This window comes from Phragmites australis, chromosome 10 (genome assembly GCF_958298935.1).
Source record: "Phragmites australis chromosome 10, lpPhrAust1.1, whole genome shotgun sequence".
In the NCBI taxonomy this organism is placed as follows: domain Eukaryota; kingdom Viridiplantae; phylum Streptophyta; class Magnoliopsida; order Poales; family Poaceae; genus Phragmites; species Phragmites australis.
The window spans coordinates 29,341,755-29,362,677 of record NC_084930.1 but is presented as its reverse complement, the minus strand read 5'-3'; the positions used below and the strand labels follow the sequence as shown (position 1 = coordinate 29,362,677).

General features: G+C 44.1%; 2 protein-coding genes across 2 annotated transcripts; both read left to right on the top strand.

Moving 5' to 3' along the window:
- Positions 1-7,255: 7,255 nt before the first annotated feature.
- Positions 7,256-9,539, top strand: LOC133883296 (fucosyltransferase 2-like). The gene is made up of 2 exons (XM_062322576.1): positions 7,256-7,585; positions 7,977-9,539. The coding sequence occupies exons 1-2, from the start codon at positions 7,339-7,341 to the stop codon at positions 9,446-9,448; spliced, it is 1,719 nt and encodes a 572-aa protein (XP_062178560.1). The 5' UTR covers positions 7,256-7,338; the 3' UTR covers positions 9,449-9,539.
- A 5,326-nt stretch (positions 9,540-14,865) lies between these two features.
- LOC133883428 (galactoside 2-alpha-L-fucosyltransferase-like) lies at positions 14,866-16,986 on the top strand. The gene is made up of 2 exons (XM_062322756.1): positions 14,866-15,129; positions 15,346-16,986. The coding sequence occupies exons 1-2, from the start codon at positions 14,964-14,966 to the stop codon at positions 16,815-16,817; spliced, it is 1,638 nt and encodes a 545-aa protein (XP_062178740.1). The 5' UTR covers positions 14,866-14,963; the 3' UTR covers positions 16,818-16,986.
- Positions 16,987-20,923: the final 3,937 nt, after the last annotated feature.

Here is a 20,923-nt window from a genome sequence, read left to right as displayed (position 1 = left end):
CTCAGCTAACCAGGTGAGAGTGAGGAGACGTAGGGTTCTAAGGACGGATGCGACCAGGGGTCTCGTCCCTAAGAGAGGACGTAACTTGTAGGCAGCTATATCATTACTACTTTCATGGTGTTATATAATTATCTTTTTTCAAACTACTATGTTATTGCTGTTGTCATAATATCTTTCTTCAAACTACTCATACAACGACCATTTCATAATAGTGGCAGGAAAATATATCGATCAAACGTACGATGGCATATACAATACTCCTTGTGTGTTATTGTCATAAATTTTGTATTCTCCCAATATTAGTTCACTAAAAAATTACTCATACATTAAATAAATAAATAAATGTCTACAAATTTACATCGACCCAAAAATTTCAAAATAATAACCACTGTCGACAACTATTTGCGTAACAAACATTTCTCACAATGAATGTGCACTATTTTTAAAAGTGCTGAATAAAAAAAGTTAAATTAAAAAATTATATATATGCATATATTGTCCGTTCAATGGGCGACAATATTTCATCCACTGAACGAGCGACATGAAGATCTCGCCTATTTAACGGACGAGATATCTCTCTCCAGTTATTTAATTTGCTGACCATTAGGTCTTACAAGATCTTGTCTGTTGAATGAACGATGATAGATAGACCTACGATTTTTCGAAATGATTGTATATTTTTAAAAATATTAGAGAAATAAAATATATAAGAAAATTTCGGAGCGTGCGGGTCCCGAGCGGCTTGAGGACCAGAGGGCAGCTGCGTGGTTCTCGAGTGGCCTGTTGTGTGCAGGTGGCCCGTGCGGGTGATTCGGCTTGTGGGCGTGTCTGGCGGACGGCCGGGTGAAGCTGCGCTGCGGGCCCGTGGAGAGGCGGCAGGAGAGCGCAGGCCGGCGCTGTTGCGCATGGGCGGCAGTGCTCCGGAAGCGTGCGTGGCTGCGGAGGCCCATCCGGCTGGCTTGGCGCGGCCCATGGTGGCGTTGGAGTCTAGTACGCGGCCCAGTGCCTCATGCGCGCGGAGGAGGCCTGGCGTGGCCGCCTGGTGGAGCGCCCAGGCAGCTAAAGCAGTGGGCCAGAGCAGCTGATGTGGCCCAGGTACGGTGGGGCACGCGTGGTCCACGGGAGGCAGGGGATTGCAGTCCAGGTGGTGACGAGGTGAGCCTAATGAGTTCGCGCAAGGAAATTCGACGACGACATATGGGTGTAGTGACGAATAGACAATTCATGGCAAGTGTGAATAGTTTGGTATTTGGCGAGGTTTAATTGAGGGTTTGGTTAGGTGTCGGATAGATTGACGTACAATGATAAGGTGTGTCATGCCGATATGAGTATGAGATGTGCGGGTGTTGAAGTGTGACATAAGGTCAATGACACGAGGTGTGTAGGTGCTAGAGTATGATAGGAGGTCACCAATGCTGATGAATAATGCAATAGGCGAAGGAGGAGAGACAATCGACCGGTTGGCTAGATCTCAGGCTGGTGTTGCGGTGCTCGGTGATGAGTATGGGCTGTCGATGGTGTTTGGTCGTGATGTGCATGACGACTAATAAGAGCTTGACAGTGATGGTCGGACAGTCTGCGCGCACATGATAGATAGTCCAGGGAAGATTGACAGACAATTCACTTGGGTGGAAAAGCTAGCGATGATAGGTCAATCATACCGTGGATGACAGAGATGAAGAAACTGACAACAACAACGTATAATTGTAAGTGCTGGTGGTGGTTATTTTATGTGGTGTGACAACACGTGGCGCGGGCTCATGATGCGGGATGACAATGGAGAGGGCTTATGTGCTTCCAAATCAGTAAGGGTATGAATTGATTTGAGTTGTACGTATGAGTTTCTGAAGTGTGGATTGATGGACGTGAAGAGGCTTTAAGAGCTAAATTGGAAGGAAGTAGAGATTATGAAGATCTCTACGTACTTGAAACTAGAATAATCTGGTTGGTCTGGGGCTGTAGGAGGCTACGACGTAAGATATCGGAGAATCATAACCTAAACAGTCAGGTAAAAAGCAATACTAGTGTGGTAATTTCTATATGTGACTCGGAAAGCAATAATGAATTTATCAATATCAAGAAATAGTCAATTGGGAGCGTGGATGTCGAATTTAGTTACCTTTTTCATGTGACGTCCAACAGGGAGCAATTTTTCTTCATGAAATCTGGTGAATATGATTTTATCTACTTATGTGATGATGCATGCTACTGTGCTATTGGAGTAAGGTATTTTTAAAATCAGGATTTATTATGGAGTAATGTGGGTTGGGGAGTCAGACAAATGTTAAGGCTAAAGAGGAATATGATTTCGCTTAAGGATACTGTATTGATAGAAGTGAAAGATGCTCAGTTGCAGGTGGAGTCATGTAGTTTGAAGTTGTAGGGATAACAGTGTCTCTGGAAGGCGGTGAATCTGAGTAAAACTCATTGTGCAGATCTCGTTGAGCGGCAAAGACGATAACTCAAATCCGATGTATAACGAGGTTCGCGTATGATGATTCAAGGTGGCAAACTATTTGCCAAGGTGGAGTTTGTTGTATATGTGTTAAATAATTATACGGAGTTTGTTACGTATAGGATTTAGAGTTATATTAGCGGTATATAGCGAAATACAAGTAGGACTTTATGTGAAATCCTAGTAGGATTTCTATAACCAAATCTCATAAATATGAAAGGAAGGTCACTGTTTGTAATCATGATGGTACAACGATATATTCGTACGGGGCAGCGAGTTTGTCGGAACCTCGAAAAGCGGTCAGTGTTGCTAGTTGGGGAGAAACGTCCGTAGTTATACCCTGAAGATGTAGATTTTGACTGAACCTTGTTAACAAACATCATGTGTTTGGTGTCATCTGTGATCGTATGTTTCATCTCGAAAAATTCATCTGTTGCTTTCGCTAATATCTAATTTCTTAATAGTTACCAGGACTGTCAAGGAGTATATCCACGCATGACGATTGAGCTGCACCAACACACATCAACTCTTATTTTCCCTGCTATGCACGTCGAGTTGTAAAGATCAACGATCTCTTACTTGCATTCCTTTATGGTTGAGCTTGATAATTTTTTTTTAATGTGTGCTAGTATAGACTACTTGTTCTTCAACAATTTCTGCAAGTGCCTCCTCTTCTCCCTTACTATTGCCAGATTGGTGCATGTGGAACTTGAGAATGCTTGTTTGGATTATTAATCGTACCCAAATTATTTATCAATTGTTTGCACTGATGCATTTACGCGCTCTTGCATCTTTTTTCAGAAAAAGGGGAAAACAACGGCAGTCAAAAAAGACTACTTGAACTAATATAACAGAAGTACTAAATTTACAGAAGAAAATTCTACATTCGGATCATAGAGGAAAATAGAGATAGTTAGATTAAAGATCCAATCCTATCACCCTATTCTCACTAATCCATCAACCTGTGCGCCTACACCGGTTAGAAATATATATATTTTAAAAAATACTAGATAATAGAAATTTGTGAAATATCTATAATTTAGAAGTTAGAGGTGAACAATGTACTTATATTGATCACGTTTTCTTACTATGTTCCTTTACTGAATCAAAGTCTTATGTAAAGTTATTTATTTTCACATTCACAATATTCATTAATATGTGTGACCATCTATTGTATAATATTTTCTTTCTTTTTAGTTTGTATTAGAACTCTACGACATATATTTTTCACAATGGTGAATGTAGGTAATTTAGAAACATGTTAGATTTAATGACTATTGTTGTCAATGATAGGATGTTTGCTTTTTTTAATAGAATTTTTAGTATTTCTCTCTTTTTCTACGTGTCTGATATGAGAATTAACGTGACTCTAAAAGGAGCCTCCAATCAGTAAGTGTTATGATAATTGGTGGGTGCAATTTGTCAATAGAATTAATTTGTCAGAGCAGTAGTGTAAAATGTCATCCGATTTTGTTTGCAGAATTTCGATAGATTTGGTGTGCCTTCAGTCAGATAGTATCCCAGCCAGTGGCACATGAACCACGTACCGACACTGATAGTCAACTATCAGTGTTGGCTACTGTCACAACCATGGTTCGACTTACCAATCGAGCTCCGGCGGTAATCGAAAAATCGCGGTTATCGCGGTAACCGGTCAAAAATTCAAAAAAAATTGGATAAAATTCATTTGGCAAAATTTGAAATTTGGGGAAAAAATAGCGATTTTAGTCGCTCGGTAACCGGTCGGTTTGGACCGGTTATTGAGCGGTTTTTACGATTTATTGAGCGATTTTCTTAAATTTTCTACATTGTAGGTAACCGTTCGATTTTCTCGGTAACCGCTTGGTTTTCTCGATTTTCAGTGAAGTTCAACAAAAAAACTAAAAAATGATCTCAATCTTGTAAAATCAATAACTAATTCATCTGAGCTTCAAATAAAGTGAAACAATTTTTTTTGGTTTCCTTGTAACATGATCTACATGATAAAAGTATTTTTACTCATAAAAATTTTCAAACTTTTCTGTGAGAAAATGTATTTTTTAAACCAAGTTAAATGCATAGTTTACTCTTTGCTAATCCAAAAATCATGAAACTAATTTTGTTAGTCTTCTTACATGATCCTATGTCTTTTAAAAATACATGAACTCATGAATTAGTTATTGTAACATGCAGGATTGTGTAAATGTGTTGCAACTAGATTAAATCATAACTGACCCATCACACCTCAAAAGTTAGTGAAACCACTTTTATTAGTTTATTTATACTATAATTTACGTAGAAAAAATAATAGTAAAACATGAAAAAATTAATTACAGTGTTGTTTCTTAATATATTCACTTTATGCTTGTGAACTTTGATACGTTTTACACAAGAAAAATATGTGTTTTCATGTTAAAATTTTTCTTAACATGAGTTAATAACTGAGCCGCACGCTTCAAATTTTTTTCATTTTTTTCAAACTTCCTCCCTATAGAATATAATGCAAACGACATTATTTTTGATTTTTTTTTCACAGAAGGTTTAGAATTTTTTCTAGTTTTTTAAAGATTTTTTATTTTTTATTTTTTTGAATTTTTTGAATTCAAATTCGGTTACCGTTCGGTCTCTGAAACCGAACTGGACCGAGATGGTCGGTTATTGTGGTTTTTGATCGGTTACCATCGGTTTTTTTAACCTGGTCACAACCAGCACTGAAGGTACATGGACCCGTAACTTTAGTTGAATCGTGTTTTGGCTCGCTCTCGCGTCCGTCGGCTTTGACCGCTCCAACATCCCTTCCTCCCGCGTCCTTCACCACAAGTCCACAAGCTAGCCTCTCTCTCCACCTAATCTTTTCCTCTCTCCCTCTCCTACACCGCCACCCATCAGGTCGCCGTGCGAGAGCCACCTCTTTTCCCGGCCGCCCGAGGGAGCCACTTCCTCTCCCGTAGCTCGAGCTTGCCACTTCCTCTCCAGCCTAGAGCTCAACCCCACTATCTCTTCTCCCAAAGCCAGTGTTCGAAATGACCGTTGGCGCCGACGCCAGTGCATGGTGGATGCCTGCATTCCAGTGCCGCGTCGACGCCATGCTCCGCTCGGCCGCCGCACTCGCCGCGATGGAGCTCTGCAAGATCCGGGGTCCGGCATCGCTCTGATGACGCGCTGGCTTTTGCCATTGAGAGGTGCGTGGGATCTTTGATTTGTGAGAACTGGTGGGTGTGACCTCAATTGCCCAAATGTTTGAGCAAGATTGGGGCTTGCATATCTGCGTGGATTTGTTTATCCACTGGAATTGGAAGAAGTCTGTGAAATCTTTGGGGTTTTGCTGCAGCCGAAGGTGCCCACGCACACGGAGGCCGGATGATCATGTGTTTGGTCGAAGAGTTGATTGATTCGCTCGCAGCCTGCTCGCTTATATGTGTTCTCTTCTTTGTAATCTAGATACTGTTGCATATATGTGTTCTCTATATGAAACATAGTTGGCAGATTCTCTTACGTTATTGTAGGGACGAGATAAGAATCGTTGTATTGAATTTGATTGTGAGATGTGTTGTATGGATGAGAAGTGTTCGATTTGAGGATGCGGGGGTGGCGGCGGTGGGAGCACCGCAACGACAATAGCGAGCCGGGTCGTTTATTTTTTGGCTCTTGGAAACTTTTCAGTGCCAGTAAAAAGAATTTTTAGTACCGGTTTAAAAACCAGTACTGATGATATTTTTGAACTGGCACTGATATGATTTTCTGTAGTAGTGGGAGCATGATGTACATTAAACTTTGGTGCAGACCTTTGTAAACTACAAAATGGTCACATTCAATTCATTAACACTATTTTTCTCTACCGCTATCTCCCAGCCGGTTGAGTTGTAGAACTTGCAACCCAAATCCCAAGGACACGAATCAAAGCACCACGAAAAATGCCACTTGCTACTGCAGCGTTTACTTTGGTATATTTTTCAGAGCTATCGATGACATTTACTTTGGTATATTTTGTCAGAGCACTCCAAGTACGTCAAAATAGGGGTACTACATCTATTCGTGTAGGACCAGCTAGCAAGTGCCCTATTAACTAAGTTAATGACTAATCTTGCAACAATATTTTATAATAATAATATTTGATTAAAATTAGTCTTTTTAGTTTTTTAGTGAGGCTAGTGTCATTTAGTACAAAACACATAAAATTAGAAGAATCAGAATATGTTTGCCTTGTCTATGTGTTGTGCCCTGCCTTCTGTCTGTTTGATACGACAATCTTGAACTACATTATGTTTTCTAATTTATTACCTTAGTAAAAATTTTGAAAAAAATCATTATTTCTTTATTATGAATTTTAGCTATTGATTAATTGTATTTTACGTGACTCTTTATTTAGGTATTTGATTTTTATAATAATTTGATTTTTTCTAAGACTATATTTGATACTGATCCTTCTTTTTCTCTATTCTAATCCTAATTTCAATTATTTTTTATTTTATTTTATTTGGGCTCTTTATTTAGATATTTTGCTTTTCAAACGGTAAGGAAATCAAACTGCTATTTTTTATAATTTTAATTTCTAATTTAACTATTTATTAATCGTATTTGATATTGACTCTTTGGTTTAGTCAAACCGTCAGATATTTATAATTATAAGCGGTCTAGATTCTTTTCTTTTTTAATCAACGTGGTAATTTTTTGACTTTGAGAGGAAACATGATTACCCTTTTAACACTCACATAATAATATAATAGATTCAACGAGGATATCTTTTTTTTTTTTTGAGGAATAGTATAATTATACTCTTTTTGTGGAATCCAATCCAACAAGGATACATAGAAACAATCTCGGGACGACCAGTACTAGCTAACCTGCACTGCAATACAAAGCTGATTCCTGCAGTCGAGAAGCATTTTGGTAAGGTGAAATCGATGGGCACCGAGAGCACCGTACGGAGGGAACATCGGCACTGGCTGGAGATTGAAGAGGCTCCGCGGTTCATAGCGGGGAAGAAGGTGGAGAAGCCGACCGGCGTCAAGCGGTGGAGCTGGGCGGTCAGTGCAGTGCTCACCGCCTTCGTGATGACCGTGCCGGCCCTCGTCATCCTCCTTGGTGGCGGGAGCATCGTTGGAGCGCCGGCGGTTTGGGTTCAGACTGCCGTGGCCGGCTTACGGCAAGGTAAATTCTATGGATTTTCATTTTTTGCACGTAATTTTGTCAAGCACACGTTATACGCTACAATCTTGACGTTTGGATATTCAGTTTTTTCTGGCTTTTGTGAAACGTATTGTCGTAATTAACTGTGCAGGAAGTATTCCAGTAGAGTAGCCATTCTCGAGTGAATCATGCGAAATATTCTAACCTGTTAGGACTTAGGAGCAGCGGCTCATTTCCCCCGGTAATCTGTTCGCGCTGTGTTCATCTTGAGAAGCTTTTCATGAGATTTATCCTTTGGACATTTCAGACTTCCTCATTTTTTTAGACGTAAGAACTTGTCTGTCTGACACTCTGACTAGTGGTTGGAAACCCAGTTCATGTTTTGCTTGCATATTTGATCATTTATTTGCAGGATCGAACGATCTTTCCTTCTTGCACCGGAGGACAGCACACTACGACAGGCTCCTCGGCGGCTTGTTGGTGGACGGCTTTGACGTCGAATCCTGCCACAGCAGGTACCAATCCGCCATGTACCGTCGACATGCTGGCAGGAGACCCTCCCCATACCTCAGCTCCAAGCTGCGCCGGCACGAAGCTCTGCAACGACGGTGCGGCCCGGGCACCGTCGCCTACAACAAGGCGCTGGAGCAGCTCAGGTCGGGCAAGAGCGGCGGCATTGGCTCGCCGGAGTGCAAGTACCTGGTCTCCATATCTTACAGCGGTCTGGGGAACCGGATCCTCGCCGCCGCGTCGGCGTTCCTGTACACGCTGCTCACCGACCGCGTGCTCCTGGTTGACCCCAGCAAAGACATGGGCGAGCTGTTCTGCGAGCCATTTCCCGACACGACCTGGGTTCTGCCGTCGGGCTTCCCACTGACAAGCTACACCAATTTCAGCGTCAGCACCGCCGAGAGCTACGGGAACTTGCTGAAGAACAGTGTTATCAGAAGTGACGTCGGGGACATGTCTACGGCGCAGCTTCCGGTGTTCGCGTACGTCCATCTCAACCACGACGCCACCGACCACGACAAGTTCTTCTTCTGCGACGAGGACCAGAGGGTGCTACGGAACATCCCGTGGCTGGTGATGAGGACGGACAACTACATCGTGCCTGGGCTGTTCCTGGTCATGGGATTCCAGGAGGAGATCGGCAGGCTGTTCCCGGAGCCGGACACCGTTTTCCACCACCTCGGGCGCTACCTATTCCACCCGAACAACCACGTTTGGGGCCTCATCACGCGGTACTACGACTCCTACCTCGCGACGGCGCAGCATCGGGTCGGCATCCAAGTTCGCGTCTTCGGCAACCAGCCGAATTCGCCGGAGCTCCTGGAACAGATCACGAAGTGCACGCAGAAGAAGCGACTGCTGCCGGAATTACTCACCGGGGTACAGCCCGTCGTGTCGGCGCCTACCCGAAAGTCCAAAGCCGTTCTTGTGACCTCCCTCAAGTCCTGGTACTACGAGAAAATGAATAACATGTACTGGGAGCACGCGGCGGCCACAGGGGAGGTGGTTAGCGTGCATCAGCCGAGCCACGAGGAGTTCCAGCGCTCCGGCGCAAAGTCGCACGACACCAAGGCGTGGGCCGAGATATACCTGCTGAGCCTGACGGATGCGCTGGTCACAACCGGCTGGTCGACGTTCGGGTACGTGGCGCAGGGGCTCGGCGGCCTCAAGCCGTGGGTAATGTACAAGCCGGACAATGGCACCATAGTGCCAGACCCGCCGTGCGGCCGGGACGTGTCCATGGAGCCGTGCTTCCACGCGCCGCCGTTCTACGACTGCAGGCAGAAGCGGTGGGCGGACACCGCGAAGATCGTGCCGCAGGTCCAGCATTGCATCGATATGGGCTGGGGTTTGAAGCTTGTTCGTAGTAACTAGCTGGAAGGTGGCGTGCGCAAATAGCGTAGTTAGACGTGACACAATATCATTTTTAGTATTGGACTTTTATTTCTTTCATCTCTATCAACAAAAGATCTATTTTTATATATTTACATTTACCAATTGAGGCTCCACCATCTAAAGGCCTTCACGTTCATCCTGGGAGGAAACATGCTAGAAAAGAGAAGAAAAGAAAGGGTGTTTTTAGGAGACCGTTAATTTATCCATCCGACCAACACCAGGTGTTTGCAGGAGAACCTTACTTTATCTACCTAACATTTTTGTAACCGTCTTGGGCCCGGGCCTGACTACAGACTGTGCCGTATTTGGGTCAGCGTGACCCATTCGGATGGTGGGCGTATAAGAACGAGACTTCATCCAGGAGATAGACCATCGAAGAACAGACTGAACGAATCGAACGATGGACTCCTGCTCCACCGGCCTTCTTCCCCGTCTCCGTTTCCGATCCTCCACTGTCCTGGTAGTCCCAATACCTTGTATCGATTGGGGTTGTTTCTCATGTTCTAAACTCCTTCCTTCCACCACTTTGTATTCAGATAGTGTGCTAAACTCCTTCCTTCCACCACTTTGTACTCAGATAGTGTGCTAAACTCCTTCCTTCCACCACTTTGTGCTCAGATAGTGTGTATTCACTGCTATAAAAAAATATCATCATTGTCGGCTTTAAAGTAATCTTTACTGTCGGTTTTGAAGCCGACAGTGGCCAACGACTATCTCTGCCTTCCCAAGGATTGATTATTGGTTATCATTGCCGGCTGAAGTCTACAAAAAGTGTCATCACTGTCGGCTCTAAAGTGGTCTTTACGGTCGGTTTTAAAGTCGATAGTGGGGCAACGACTATCTCTGCCTTCAGCCGACAGTGATAGTCCATACTCAAATTGACATTTTTTGTCTAAAAAAAGCGGTTTTTTTTTGCCAAACCAGGCACCCCCACACGCGCTCAGTTGGAAGTAACAAGTTATGCAATTTTCGCAAGAAATATGCGCGCGTGCGGTTCATGGCATTCAAACTCGGGATCACTCAGCTCATGTGATACGTCATCACCATCTTACTATAGAAGTGTTTGTGGTAACAATAGCATATATAATCCTTTTGATCTCTTCTGTCTGAAACTTTAAAATGATTATTTAGACATCTAAATAACTCCAAATGAAAAAGTTTTCAACTACAAAGTTAAATATCTTATCGAGGGTTACAATTTTCGTATAAAGTTTGCCCCATTCAACTTCATATAAAAAAATATATGATTTTTTAAGATAAACTATCATCTATTATCACTGTCAGTTCATAAGAAGGACCGACATTGATACTTGACGAACTATCATTGCCGATTCATACTAGAATCGGCAGTGATAGTCAAGTTTCACTGCCAATATTTTTCAAATGCACTTTTAGTGCTGGTTTTTGATATGAAGCGGTAGTGATACTCTATTACTACCAGCTCGTAAGGAACTAGCAGTGATAAACCAGTATATAAGGACTATTCTGTAGTAGGGGTTTGATTTAGTTGGCTATCAAGCTCCGATTTGGTTGTTCTGGTGTTCTTGTGTGTGGATCAACTAGGTCAGTAACAATTTGTTATCAGAGCTGTCAATCCTGGTGCATCACTCGCAGGGGACTCAGTTGTAGTTCAAGATGAGGACCGACGAGCAGAACATAGAGCTAATTGCGATGTTGAAGGAGATGAATGTCGGCATTGCGCAGAACCGCCAAGCATTCAAAAATGTGAGGGCAGCATTGGATGAGCTGAAGACCAAGAGGGAGGGTCCCCGAGCGCCTCCATCCTCTGTTGTTAGGATCCTGACCTCAGGTTCCCCTATACCTCCTGTATTAGTCCTTAGATCAAGTAGCTGATACACATAGAATTCAACACAATGATATCAAATACATACTTTGAATAAAATAAAATAAAATAATTACCTGAAAGACGCAAAAGATGGTCTAGTGGATAAGGACCAACGACAGACTAGCTAAGTAGAAGAGCCTATAGTACAACGGAATGAAACGAACGATACAACCTAATGCCATAGATAACTCAGGTGCGGACACAATCGTAGACTTCTTCTCTTCGACTTCAACTTGAAGTTGATATCCATCTAAACAATCTGAAAGTAACAAGACTGAGTACAAAAGTTACTTAACAAGTCCTATACTACTTTAAGAGAGTTGATAGATGCATAATGGATATTTCAAGGATAAGGATTTACAATATAGTTTTAAACGTAAAGTAGGTTTTATGCAGTTATCCAGTTATATTCTATATTGTTAATATTTTGAAACAAATGTAACCTAGTAACAAAGCTTTCAAAACAGTTTAAAACAAGGTAACCTGGTAACAAAACTTTCAAAACAGTTTAAAACAAGGTAACCTGGTAACAAAGCTTTTAAAATAGTTTAAAATAAGGTAACCTGGTAACAAAGCTTTTAAATAGTTTTAAATTCAAAAAACTGTAACAAGTTATATCTGGGGGGTAGAGTTTGGTCCTGGGAGGGGCTACACCACACTCCGCAGTCCCTTTTATCATATCTGGTATACCTCTAGTACCATACAGATCCTGGTGGATTGAGCCAGCAACCTCATCACACGAATATCTAGTTCACACACTCACTCATCAAGACAAACACACCCGGAGTCTAGTCAAAGAAGTCTTTGCTTCTCATATCCATGACCACAGACATAGCTATTCGAATAGGTTGTACATTGTACCCTCGCGATATGCTCAACCTCCAAGCATTGCAAGCGGAAGAGCGAATCATACTGAAACACTTCGATCACCTTTCCTACCGGATTTTTCTACGTAATCCATCAATTGCTCCAAGTCTACAAAGGGATGTCAGGGTACCACGGGTCTGGTTCAATAACACCCTTGCAGAGAACGGTTTAATAACACCCTTGTAAGGCTATCAGGGTACCAACTGGCAGACGCTTGGCTCACCGTTGCTCTCAGTCTCGTAGGGCTATCATGCCCAATCCGCTGGACCGGCCCGGCCTACTCCGGCCCACCCATCCTCTCCAAACCCTAGCCACCACATTGACCCCGACGGCAGCCGTCTCTAGGGCGGCGGGAGCACCCGGCGGTGGCGCGCGGCCCGACACAATTGTTGGCCAGTGCTCGGGCCGACGGCGGGTGGCGCAGCATCGGGCGGTGCTCGTACGGGAGCGGTGGTGGCAGCGGCACGGTTCGGGCGGCGCTCGTGCGGGAGCGGAGGAGCCGGCGGCGGCGCTTGTGCTTCGGGCGGTCCGTACGGCGAGCGGTGACACGTGGTGGCGGTGCTCATGCAGGAGCTACGGAGGCTGGTGAGGTAGCAGCTCCGCGGCGTCGTGGTGGAGGTAGCCATAGTGGGTGACGGGGGACGGCGGAGAAGGCCGTTGGCTTCATACCGGCGGTTTGCCCTTGTTTTTTGTTCTATGTTGGTGGCCTTCGAGCCACCCTGTACTGGGACGGTTGCCATCAGTGGGGGTGCAACGAGGTCGCCGACTTCATGCCGGCGATGTGCCGTGCCTCCCCCTTGTTTCTCATCTTCGATCTGTGCAGGGAGGGTGGTCGACGGTTTGCCGTTCGGCAGCGCACAGTGGTGGCTACAGGCCCCACCATGGCGTGCAGATTGATCTTGCTTCACCGCGTTCATGTGCTAGATACTGTTCACGCATATGAGGTGATGCTATTGTGCATTGCATATATGTGCTACTATTCATACATACTTGGTACTGTTCATACATACGATGCACGCTACTATTTATGCAAGATTTCAGATCTATTTTGATGCAAAAGATAGTAGCTGCAAGGATACGTACCGAATCGATCATACCTTTCAATTCTTGTGAACGATTTGTGCCGCGTAGGGCATATAGGCTAGGCCAAAGACCTGCCCGCTTGACGACGATGTCGATGCAGTGCAAATCGGTCGCAGGTAGATTCGTTCCGCTAGCTTGATCTCCGACAGAGTTTCGTGCTGATAACGTGTTGAGAAATCGCTGCTACCGGGTGTAGCCCAGCGATCTATCTGAAATAATTGCAAAAGGAGACACAAGCGTAGGGGAAAAACTGTCTATTTGTTATTCATCTGTGTTTACAATGAGAGGTGCTGCCCTATATATATAGTGCTAAAACCCCTAAGAGATAGAATCGAATCTTTCAAGAGATCGAGACGGACCCACATTCGGTTGTGAAACTTCAGGTTTCCTAACAGTACCAATAAACATGTCCGATTAGAATAAAAAATAGGAACGTGGTGTATGATTTGCTTTCCAATTGTGCCAATAAATATGTCCGGACAAATAGTATGCTATGCTTTTCAATTTGTATCCAAATCGAAAGATATTATTCCATATCTTTTAATCTTTTAAATGGAATTTATGGTTAAATCTCGACGGTTAGATATTCATAAAAAGAGTCTAGATCTTTTTAAAAAAAATTAACGTGGTTGGTCTGGAGAGTAAACATGATGACTCTTCTTTTACTTTAAATATTAAGATAATAGATTGTCATCAGGCTACATGAGACACAAGAAAGCTTGGTATTGAATCGGCACGACTCTAGAGTTCATCCTTTTAAATCTCGAAACACCTTCAGGTCTCGTTTGGCACTAGTAGTTGGTAAGGAGGCGCATGCTGTCCTCCTCACCTGCTAGCCACCATGGAAGAAATGAAGAACAGCCAAAGAGTAAGTATATAGGGGAGTGGGGGCGGGGCGGTTACGAAATGGTCGTAAGTGGCAAAAATGGAGTACCAAACTTTTGAAGTACCTTGTAGCATATTATCTTCTATACGTGATGACATATCATGTTCATGAACTCAAATATCCGAGTACACTTTAATATCACCGAAGAACTCCAATCAAAAACATCTTTAAATGGCAAGCAGCCAATTTTCTCTGCATATTTTCAAAGATTCTCCAGTTGGGACCTGTACTGGAAAAACCTAAGAAAATTAGCCGACCGATTTGTAGTCGTGGGTCAACATCGAACCAATTATCCTATCTATGTCATAATTGAAGTGCCAGTTCCCTCAGAAGAAAATTGAGAGCAGATCGAACTCCGGGCGTGATCTGCTCGATAACAGTTGACTACTACGCTGCAACTGGAATGGACCTGCCAATTGATTAATTTCATCGCAACCCGATCCCCAGGACATGAATCACAGCATCGAGACTGTCGCCTCGCGTTTACTTCGGGCGTCAAATTTAGCAAACGCACTTGGCTGTATATTAATTAGCAGGTGTCAATAGAAAAACCTGCACACATGTCAGACGATTAAAGAAAACTAATTCAGGATCGTTACTGCGGACTCCCACACTGAGCCGTGAAGCTGAAGCACAAGCACCAACGTGGATATAGTTGACGGGCCTGCATTTCGAGTCTGACGTGCGTGCCTCCAGGCTGAAGCTGTTGCACCTGCTCAAAGTCAGCTAGTAAAGAGGGGCAGTGAGAGTGAGCGGCGGCATTGGCTGGAGATCGAGGAAGCTCCCACTTGGCGTCAGAGGCAGTGGCGGCGATGAAGACGACGACATTGATCGCCGACAGCAAGCGATGGAGCTGGGTGGTCGTTGCCATGCTCTCCGCCTTCGTGATGACCGTGGCGCCCCTCGTCGTCATCTTCGGCGGGAGCATCGACGCGCCGGCAGTCTGGGTTAAGACGGCCGTGGCCGGCTGGGGACAAGGTAACTTTAATTGACATGCTTTCTGTTATACGCTGTTTTCCATGGAGTAGTTTGATCCTGCATTGGGAAGCAGAGGTTCTGTTCCTTTTTTTTGTGTGTGGAAGCCAAGGTTCTGTTCCGTCCAGGTGTACGAGTACTAGGTAGGAGTGTTTACGTCAGTTACCACACACTGATCTCCTCCTAATCCTGCACTCTTGATTCTGTGGCGGTCTGCAGGTTCAGACGATCTCTCCTTCTGGTACCCGAGGACGGCACACGACAAGCTTCACGGCGGCCTTTTGGTTGAAGGCTTCGACCAAGAGTCGTGCCACAGCCGGTACCAATCGGCCATGTACCGCCGGAACCCCGGCAGGAAACCGTCCGAGTACCTCGTCTCCAAGCTCCGACGGCACGAGGTGCTGCAAAGACGGTGCGGCCCGGGCACCGCCGCCTACAGCAATGCCCTGGAGCAACTCAAGTCCGGCAAGAATGCCGCGTCCCCAGAGTGCACGTACCTGGTCTCCATCTCGTACCGCGGCCTCGGTAACCGGATCCTCGCCGCCGCGTCGGCGTTCCTCTACGCGCTGCTCACCGACCGCGTGCTCCTCGTCGACCCCAGCAACGAGATGGACGGGCTGTTCTGCGAGCCGTTCCTCAACACGACGTGGCTGCTGCCGCGGGGCTTCCCACTCTGGGACTACCCGGGCTTCTACCTCGACACCGCGGAGCGGTACGGCAAAATGAGGGAGAACGGAGTCCTCAGAACCGACGTGATGACCGGCTCCTCGGCGGCGCCGGAGATGCCGGCGTTTGCGTACATCCACCTCGACTACAACCAGACCGAATACGACCAGCTGTTCTTCTGCGACGAGGACCAGCAGATGCTCTTGAACTTCCAGTGGCTGCTGATGAGGACAGACAGCTACATCGTGCCGGGTCTATTTTTTTTGAAGGCGTTCCAGGAGGAGCTCGACATGCTGTTCCCGGAGCGTGACACCGTGTTCCACCACCTCGGCGGGTACCTGTTCCATCCAACTAATCACGTGTGGGGCCTCATCACGCGGTACTACCGCGCGCACCTCGCGTGGGCGCAGCGCCGGGTCGGGATCCAGGTGCGCGTCTTTCCCTGGCAGGCGGAGTCGCCGGAGCTCCTTGAGCGGATCACGACGTGCACGCAGGAGGAGGGGCTGCTCCCGGGAGTGCTGGACACGGAACAACCGGCCGTGTCGACGGCGAAGACTGCGCCTAGTGTCAAATCCAGCGCTGTCGTGATCACCTCTCTCAAGGCCTGGTACTACGAGCAGATGAAGAGCATGTACTGGGAGAATGCCACGGCGAACGGCGAGGTGGTGGTGGTGAACCAGCCGAGCCACGAGGAATTCCAGCACTACGGCGTGAAGTCGCACGAGTACAAGGCGTGGGCGGAGATCTACTTGCTGAGCCTGACGGATATGTTGGTCACCACCGGCAAGTCGACGTTCGGGTACGTAGCGCAGGGGCTCGCCGGGCTGAGGCCGTGGGTCCTGCTCAACCAGCAGGCGAACGGCACGGCGGGGCACAACCAGCCGTGTAGCCGGGACATGTCCATGGAGCCCTGCTTCCACATTGCGCCGTTGTACGATTGCAAGCGGTTGAAAGGCTCCGGCACGATCGTGCCGCATGTGCGGCATTGCGAGGACGTGCCCCAGGGTTTGAAGCTTGTTGAATGAAAGGAGTCGTGAAAAGGACGCCATGCAAACATGGAAACATATATGGAACACTTTTTAGTCTCAGCTCTAGCATATAGTGATACAGATTTTTCGAGGACAATATCTTGGTTAGAAGATACTAGTCCATCCACCCGGCTGCACGGGCTAGAAATATTTTAGAAAATATGGATAATAGAATTTTGTGAAATGACAATGATTTAGAATTTAGAGGTGATTGATCATGTTTCCTTACTATTTCTTGACTGAATCAGAGTCTTGCACAAAGTTATTTTCTTATTTTTTCTCATGTTCGCGATATTCGTTAGTATGCGTGTGGTAATCCATGGTGTAATATTTCTTTTGTTTTCACTTTGTCTCCTGACCTCACAGCATAATTGAGAGAGACCTAAATTAATGTTTAGATGAAAAGCATAAGGAACATTGCAAGATAGCGTCACTTTGAGTTAATTTTATTATTATGGTATATGCATGATAATTTAGAAGTAGGTATTTGAGTTCTTTTGGTTAGTTTTTCATAATGATAGATGTGGGTAATTTATAAACAGGTATTGGGAGTATTGTAACATCAAGAGTTTTAGTATTTTTGAATATAGCAAAATTCTCTCAAAATTAATTTTTTTGTAATTAATTAAACCAACATAAAATCAAGAAAATATATATTTGAATACACACACAATTATATGTATATATTCAAATGCATTAACTGGCTATTCCAAAGAGCACCAAATTAAATTCTCATTTAATTCATGCATTAATTTAGATCAAGTGCATTTTAGTTTATTTGTTTTTATGGTTTTTGAGTGGAGTTTTGAATTTGAATGTCACTCAAATTCAAATATATTCTTTGATTCTTTTTAGCTCAAATCTAATTGAATTCAAATTCTCTCCTAGATCTCAAAGTCCAAATCCAAATCATAATTCAAAAATTCCTATTTGAATTAATGTCAAGTCCAAAGTAAAATCCAAATTCAAATACTCCATTGAATTTATCCCAAAGCTCCCCCCCCCCCATTTTCCTTTTTCTTTTTCTCCGTGGGCCTAATCCTTTTCTCTCCCTCGGGCTGCAACCTTTCTCTTTCCCCTTGCGCAGCCCGACTCCCCTGCCCATCCACACGACCCAGCTAGTCAACGAGCCCACGCTCCTCTCCCTATGCTCGCAGGCCGCCACGCGCCCATGGCCTAGCTCCCGCGCGCTCACCCTCCCTTGCTGATGAATGGACCACGCCCTCCTCTTTTCTCTCTTGCTGCCTAAAAGTGCATCTAGCCCTTATGTGTGGTTTTGGTAATTAATAACAATACCTATGGACTAACGACGTTATTGAGAATTGTTAGTAGGTTGTTCCATAGGTGATACATGTAGGAGAGAAATGCATGAGCTCTAGGTGAACGGGGAAATTGAAAGTGCATCAAGATGAATGAGCTCTAAGTGATGCTCGAGGATGCATAGTGATACTCATGAGGAGAAGGAGAAGCGTAAAAAGATTGATAATAAGTGTAAATGTTAAGTTACTTGTGGAGATAAAGTAACCAAAGGTATGATATTATCAATTGAGTTTTTATGAACTAACCCACGTGTTTTGTACTTGAGAGTGAGTTGAGGTTAAGAAGACATAAGTTGAATTCAGATATTCTATATGCCAAGAGTGAAGAACAAGAGTGGACTCCATATATTATAAAGTGAATTCCTCGAATATGTCGAATACAAAGTGGTTTTCTATAACAAGACGGTGAAGGGCAAGTAAGACTTGACTATGATGGACCATCCGTGGTGAAGAACAAGTAAATGGCTTGGTGCCGAAGGACCAAAACGATGGTGAAGAGTGAGTGAAGGCTTTGCGTCAATGGACCGTGTGATGATATGGGAAGCTATGAATGATTCGTATAAATCATTTGAAGAATCAAGAAGAGATGGAGTGAAGAATATATAAAAGTTGGCAACCCTCAAGGTTTGAATGAAAGAAGCGGTACTTGAAGGTATTTAAAGGCTCAAAGTGTATCAAATGAGTTTTATCTTTGAATTTGAGTATATGTATGCCACACTATTAAGAGGGTTGCAACCTAGAGCTAATTGTCGTATCTCAGTGCTCAAGAGTTTCTAACCAAACCCAAGTGAGAGTTCTTTTTAAAATCCGGTGCAGAAAATGTGGAAGTGTCTGAATTAGGTTTCAGAGTGTTCCTAGTTTGATCACATGTGTTTAGGATCATGAATTTAGTTGGGATGTGTAGCCATCTGAATAAGCTTTTCATAGAGTCTAAAATCATCAAAATTGGACTTCGGGATCAAAAGTTATTGCCGTTTTTCAGGGGTCAATTCTGTTGAACTCGGATACTCCGGGTTGACTCAGATACTCCAGGTTGTTCGGAGTTTCCGGGTGAGGTTTTGAGCTGAGTGGTCTGTTAGGGCCGTTTCGGTTTACCCAGATACTTCGTGTTGGCCGAAGTCTCCGGGATGAGCTCCGGCTAAGGCTCTCAGTTATGCGTTCTAGTGCTAACCTGGATACTCCAGGTTGATCTGGATACTTTGGGTTAGTACAAAAAGCTGTGTATCGACTAGTTTTTTAGGGTTGGGTATAAATACCCTCTCACCCCCATCCTTTGTTACAACTACTTGGGCACGAAAGAAAAATCCTCTAGAGCCAAAAGTACTTTTTCCTACTCCATTTTAGTGTGAGATTTGAGAAGAAAAGTGAGTTGGGTTGAGAGATTGGAAGATTGAATGCAAGTGAGCTAAAATACATTTTGAGTACTCGAGTTCATCAACAAGAAGTTAATCGTCGTGTTTGTTACTCTTAGAGCTTTGAGCTCCTAGGCGGCTAGGCACCGCCGGCGAGCACCCAAGGTTGTGGTGTGCCGCGAAAAGTTTGTGAATGCTTCGATTTCGCCTTCGCAAGGGAATAAATCAAGAGTGGAAGCCAAGCTCAAGTGTGATCAAGCTTGGAGAGAAAAAGGGTTGAGAGAGATCCAACTCAAGTGTGACTGAGCCTCTCAACGGAGACATAGGAATCTCTAGAGAAGGTGTCCAAACTTTGAGAACAAACCTTATGTCTCCTCTCTTGTTTCCTTGTTCTTGTGTTCTTGCTTAATATTTGTGTATTTTGCTCGATCTAGTTATTCGTTTGTATTCAATTGTAGGTTCTGCATGTATCTACTTGGAATCATCACTTGGAGTACAAGACTTCATTTGGTTTGAGCTAAAACTATTTAGCCGTTCTTTAATATCTGTTTCGAGCTCATTCTGTACAGAACCCGGATATTCTGGATCAATCTGGAGGTTCTGGATACTTTACAACCCAGAGTATTCGAATTGACCTGAATACTCTGGATGAACAGTGTTTTCAAGATTTTCATTTAGAGTTTTTCTTGCATATCTTTTACTAGAATTGAATAATTCTTGTCACCCTAGGATTGCAACCTTCACACTTATTTAGGGTGATTGTGCACTAGTTGAGCCTAACATATTTAGGTTTTTCACTTGTGAAAAATCCGTTAGTTTATTTTTCACTACAAGTTTAGACCAATGGTAAAAGGGAATAATTTTTTGTAAAATCGTCTATTCACCCTCTCTAGGTGACATCATCCTTTCAATTGTTATCAGAGCCAAGTCTCTCTTTTTAGGGTTTTATCGCCTAGAGTGTTAAGATGTCGACTAGTGAATTAGTGTATATAGAGTCACTCCTATTATATGGCTCAAATTATTTTGAGTGGAGTACTCACATGCTTGATATTTTTAGGACCATGGATCCTTATATAGAGCGAGTTATAGATGTGAGCACTTCTCCTCCTTCTAGTGATAAACTCTTATCATTTGAAGAGGAAGAGAAATGCACATATCTCAATGCTCAAGCTACTAATGTCTTATTTGATGCTATGAGCATAGATGTCATTGAATTGATCATGCCGCTTGAGGACGCTCATCTCATTTGGACTACTCTCAAAGAAAAATATGACAAGTCTAAATGTGATGAACAAGAACTTCTTTTAGAGGCATCATTTGAGAATTGCTCAACTTCATCAACACATCATGAAGAACCTCAAATGATTTCCTCCATCGACCAAAGTGGTCTTTCCATACAAACCACCTCACCAACATACTGCTCCGAGCAAGG

Excerpts from the sequence above, each read along its gene's own strand:
- LOC133883296 (XM_062322576.1), top strand. The coding sequence starts at position 7,339 with ATGGGCACCGAGAGCACCGTACGGAGGGAACATCGGCACTGGCTGGAG. Across the intron at positions 7,586-7,976 it reads CGTGGCCGGCTTACGGCAAG|GATCGAACGATCTTTCCTTC; the intron begins GTAAATTCTATG and ends ATTTATTTGCAG.
- LOC133883428 (XM_062322756.1), top strand. The coding sequence starts at position 14,964 with ATGAAGACGACGACATTGATCGCCGACAGCAAGCGATGGAGCTGGGTG. Across the intron at positions 15,130-15,345 it reads CGTGGCCGGCTGGGGACAAG|GTTCAGACGATCTCTCCTTC; the intron begins GTAACTTTAATT and ends GGCGGTCTGCAG.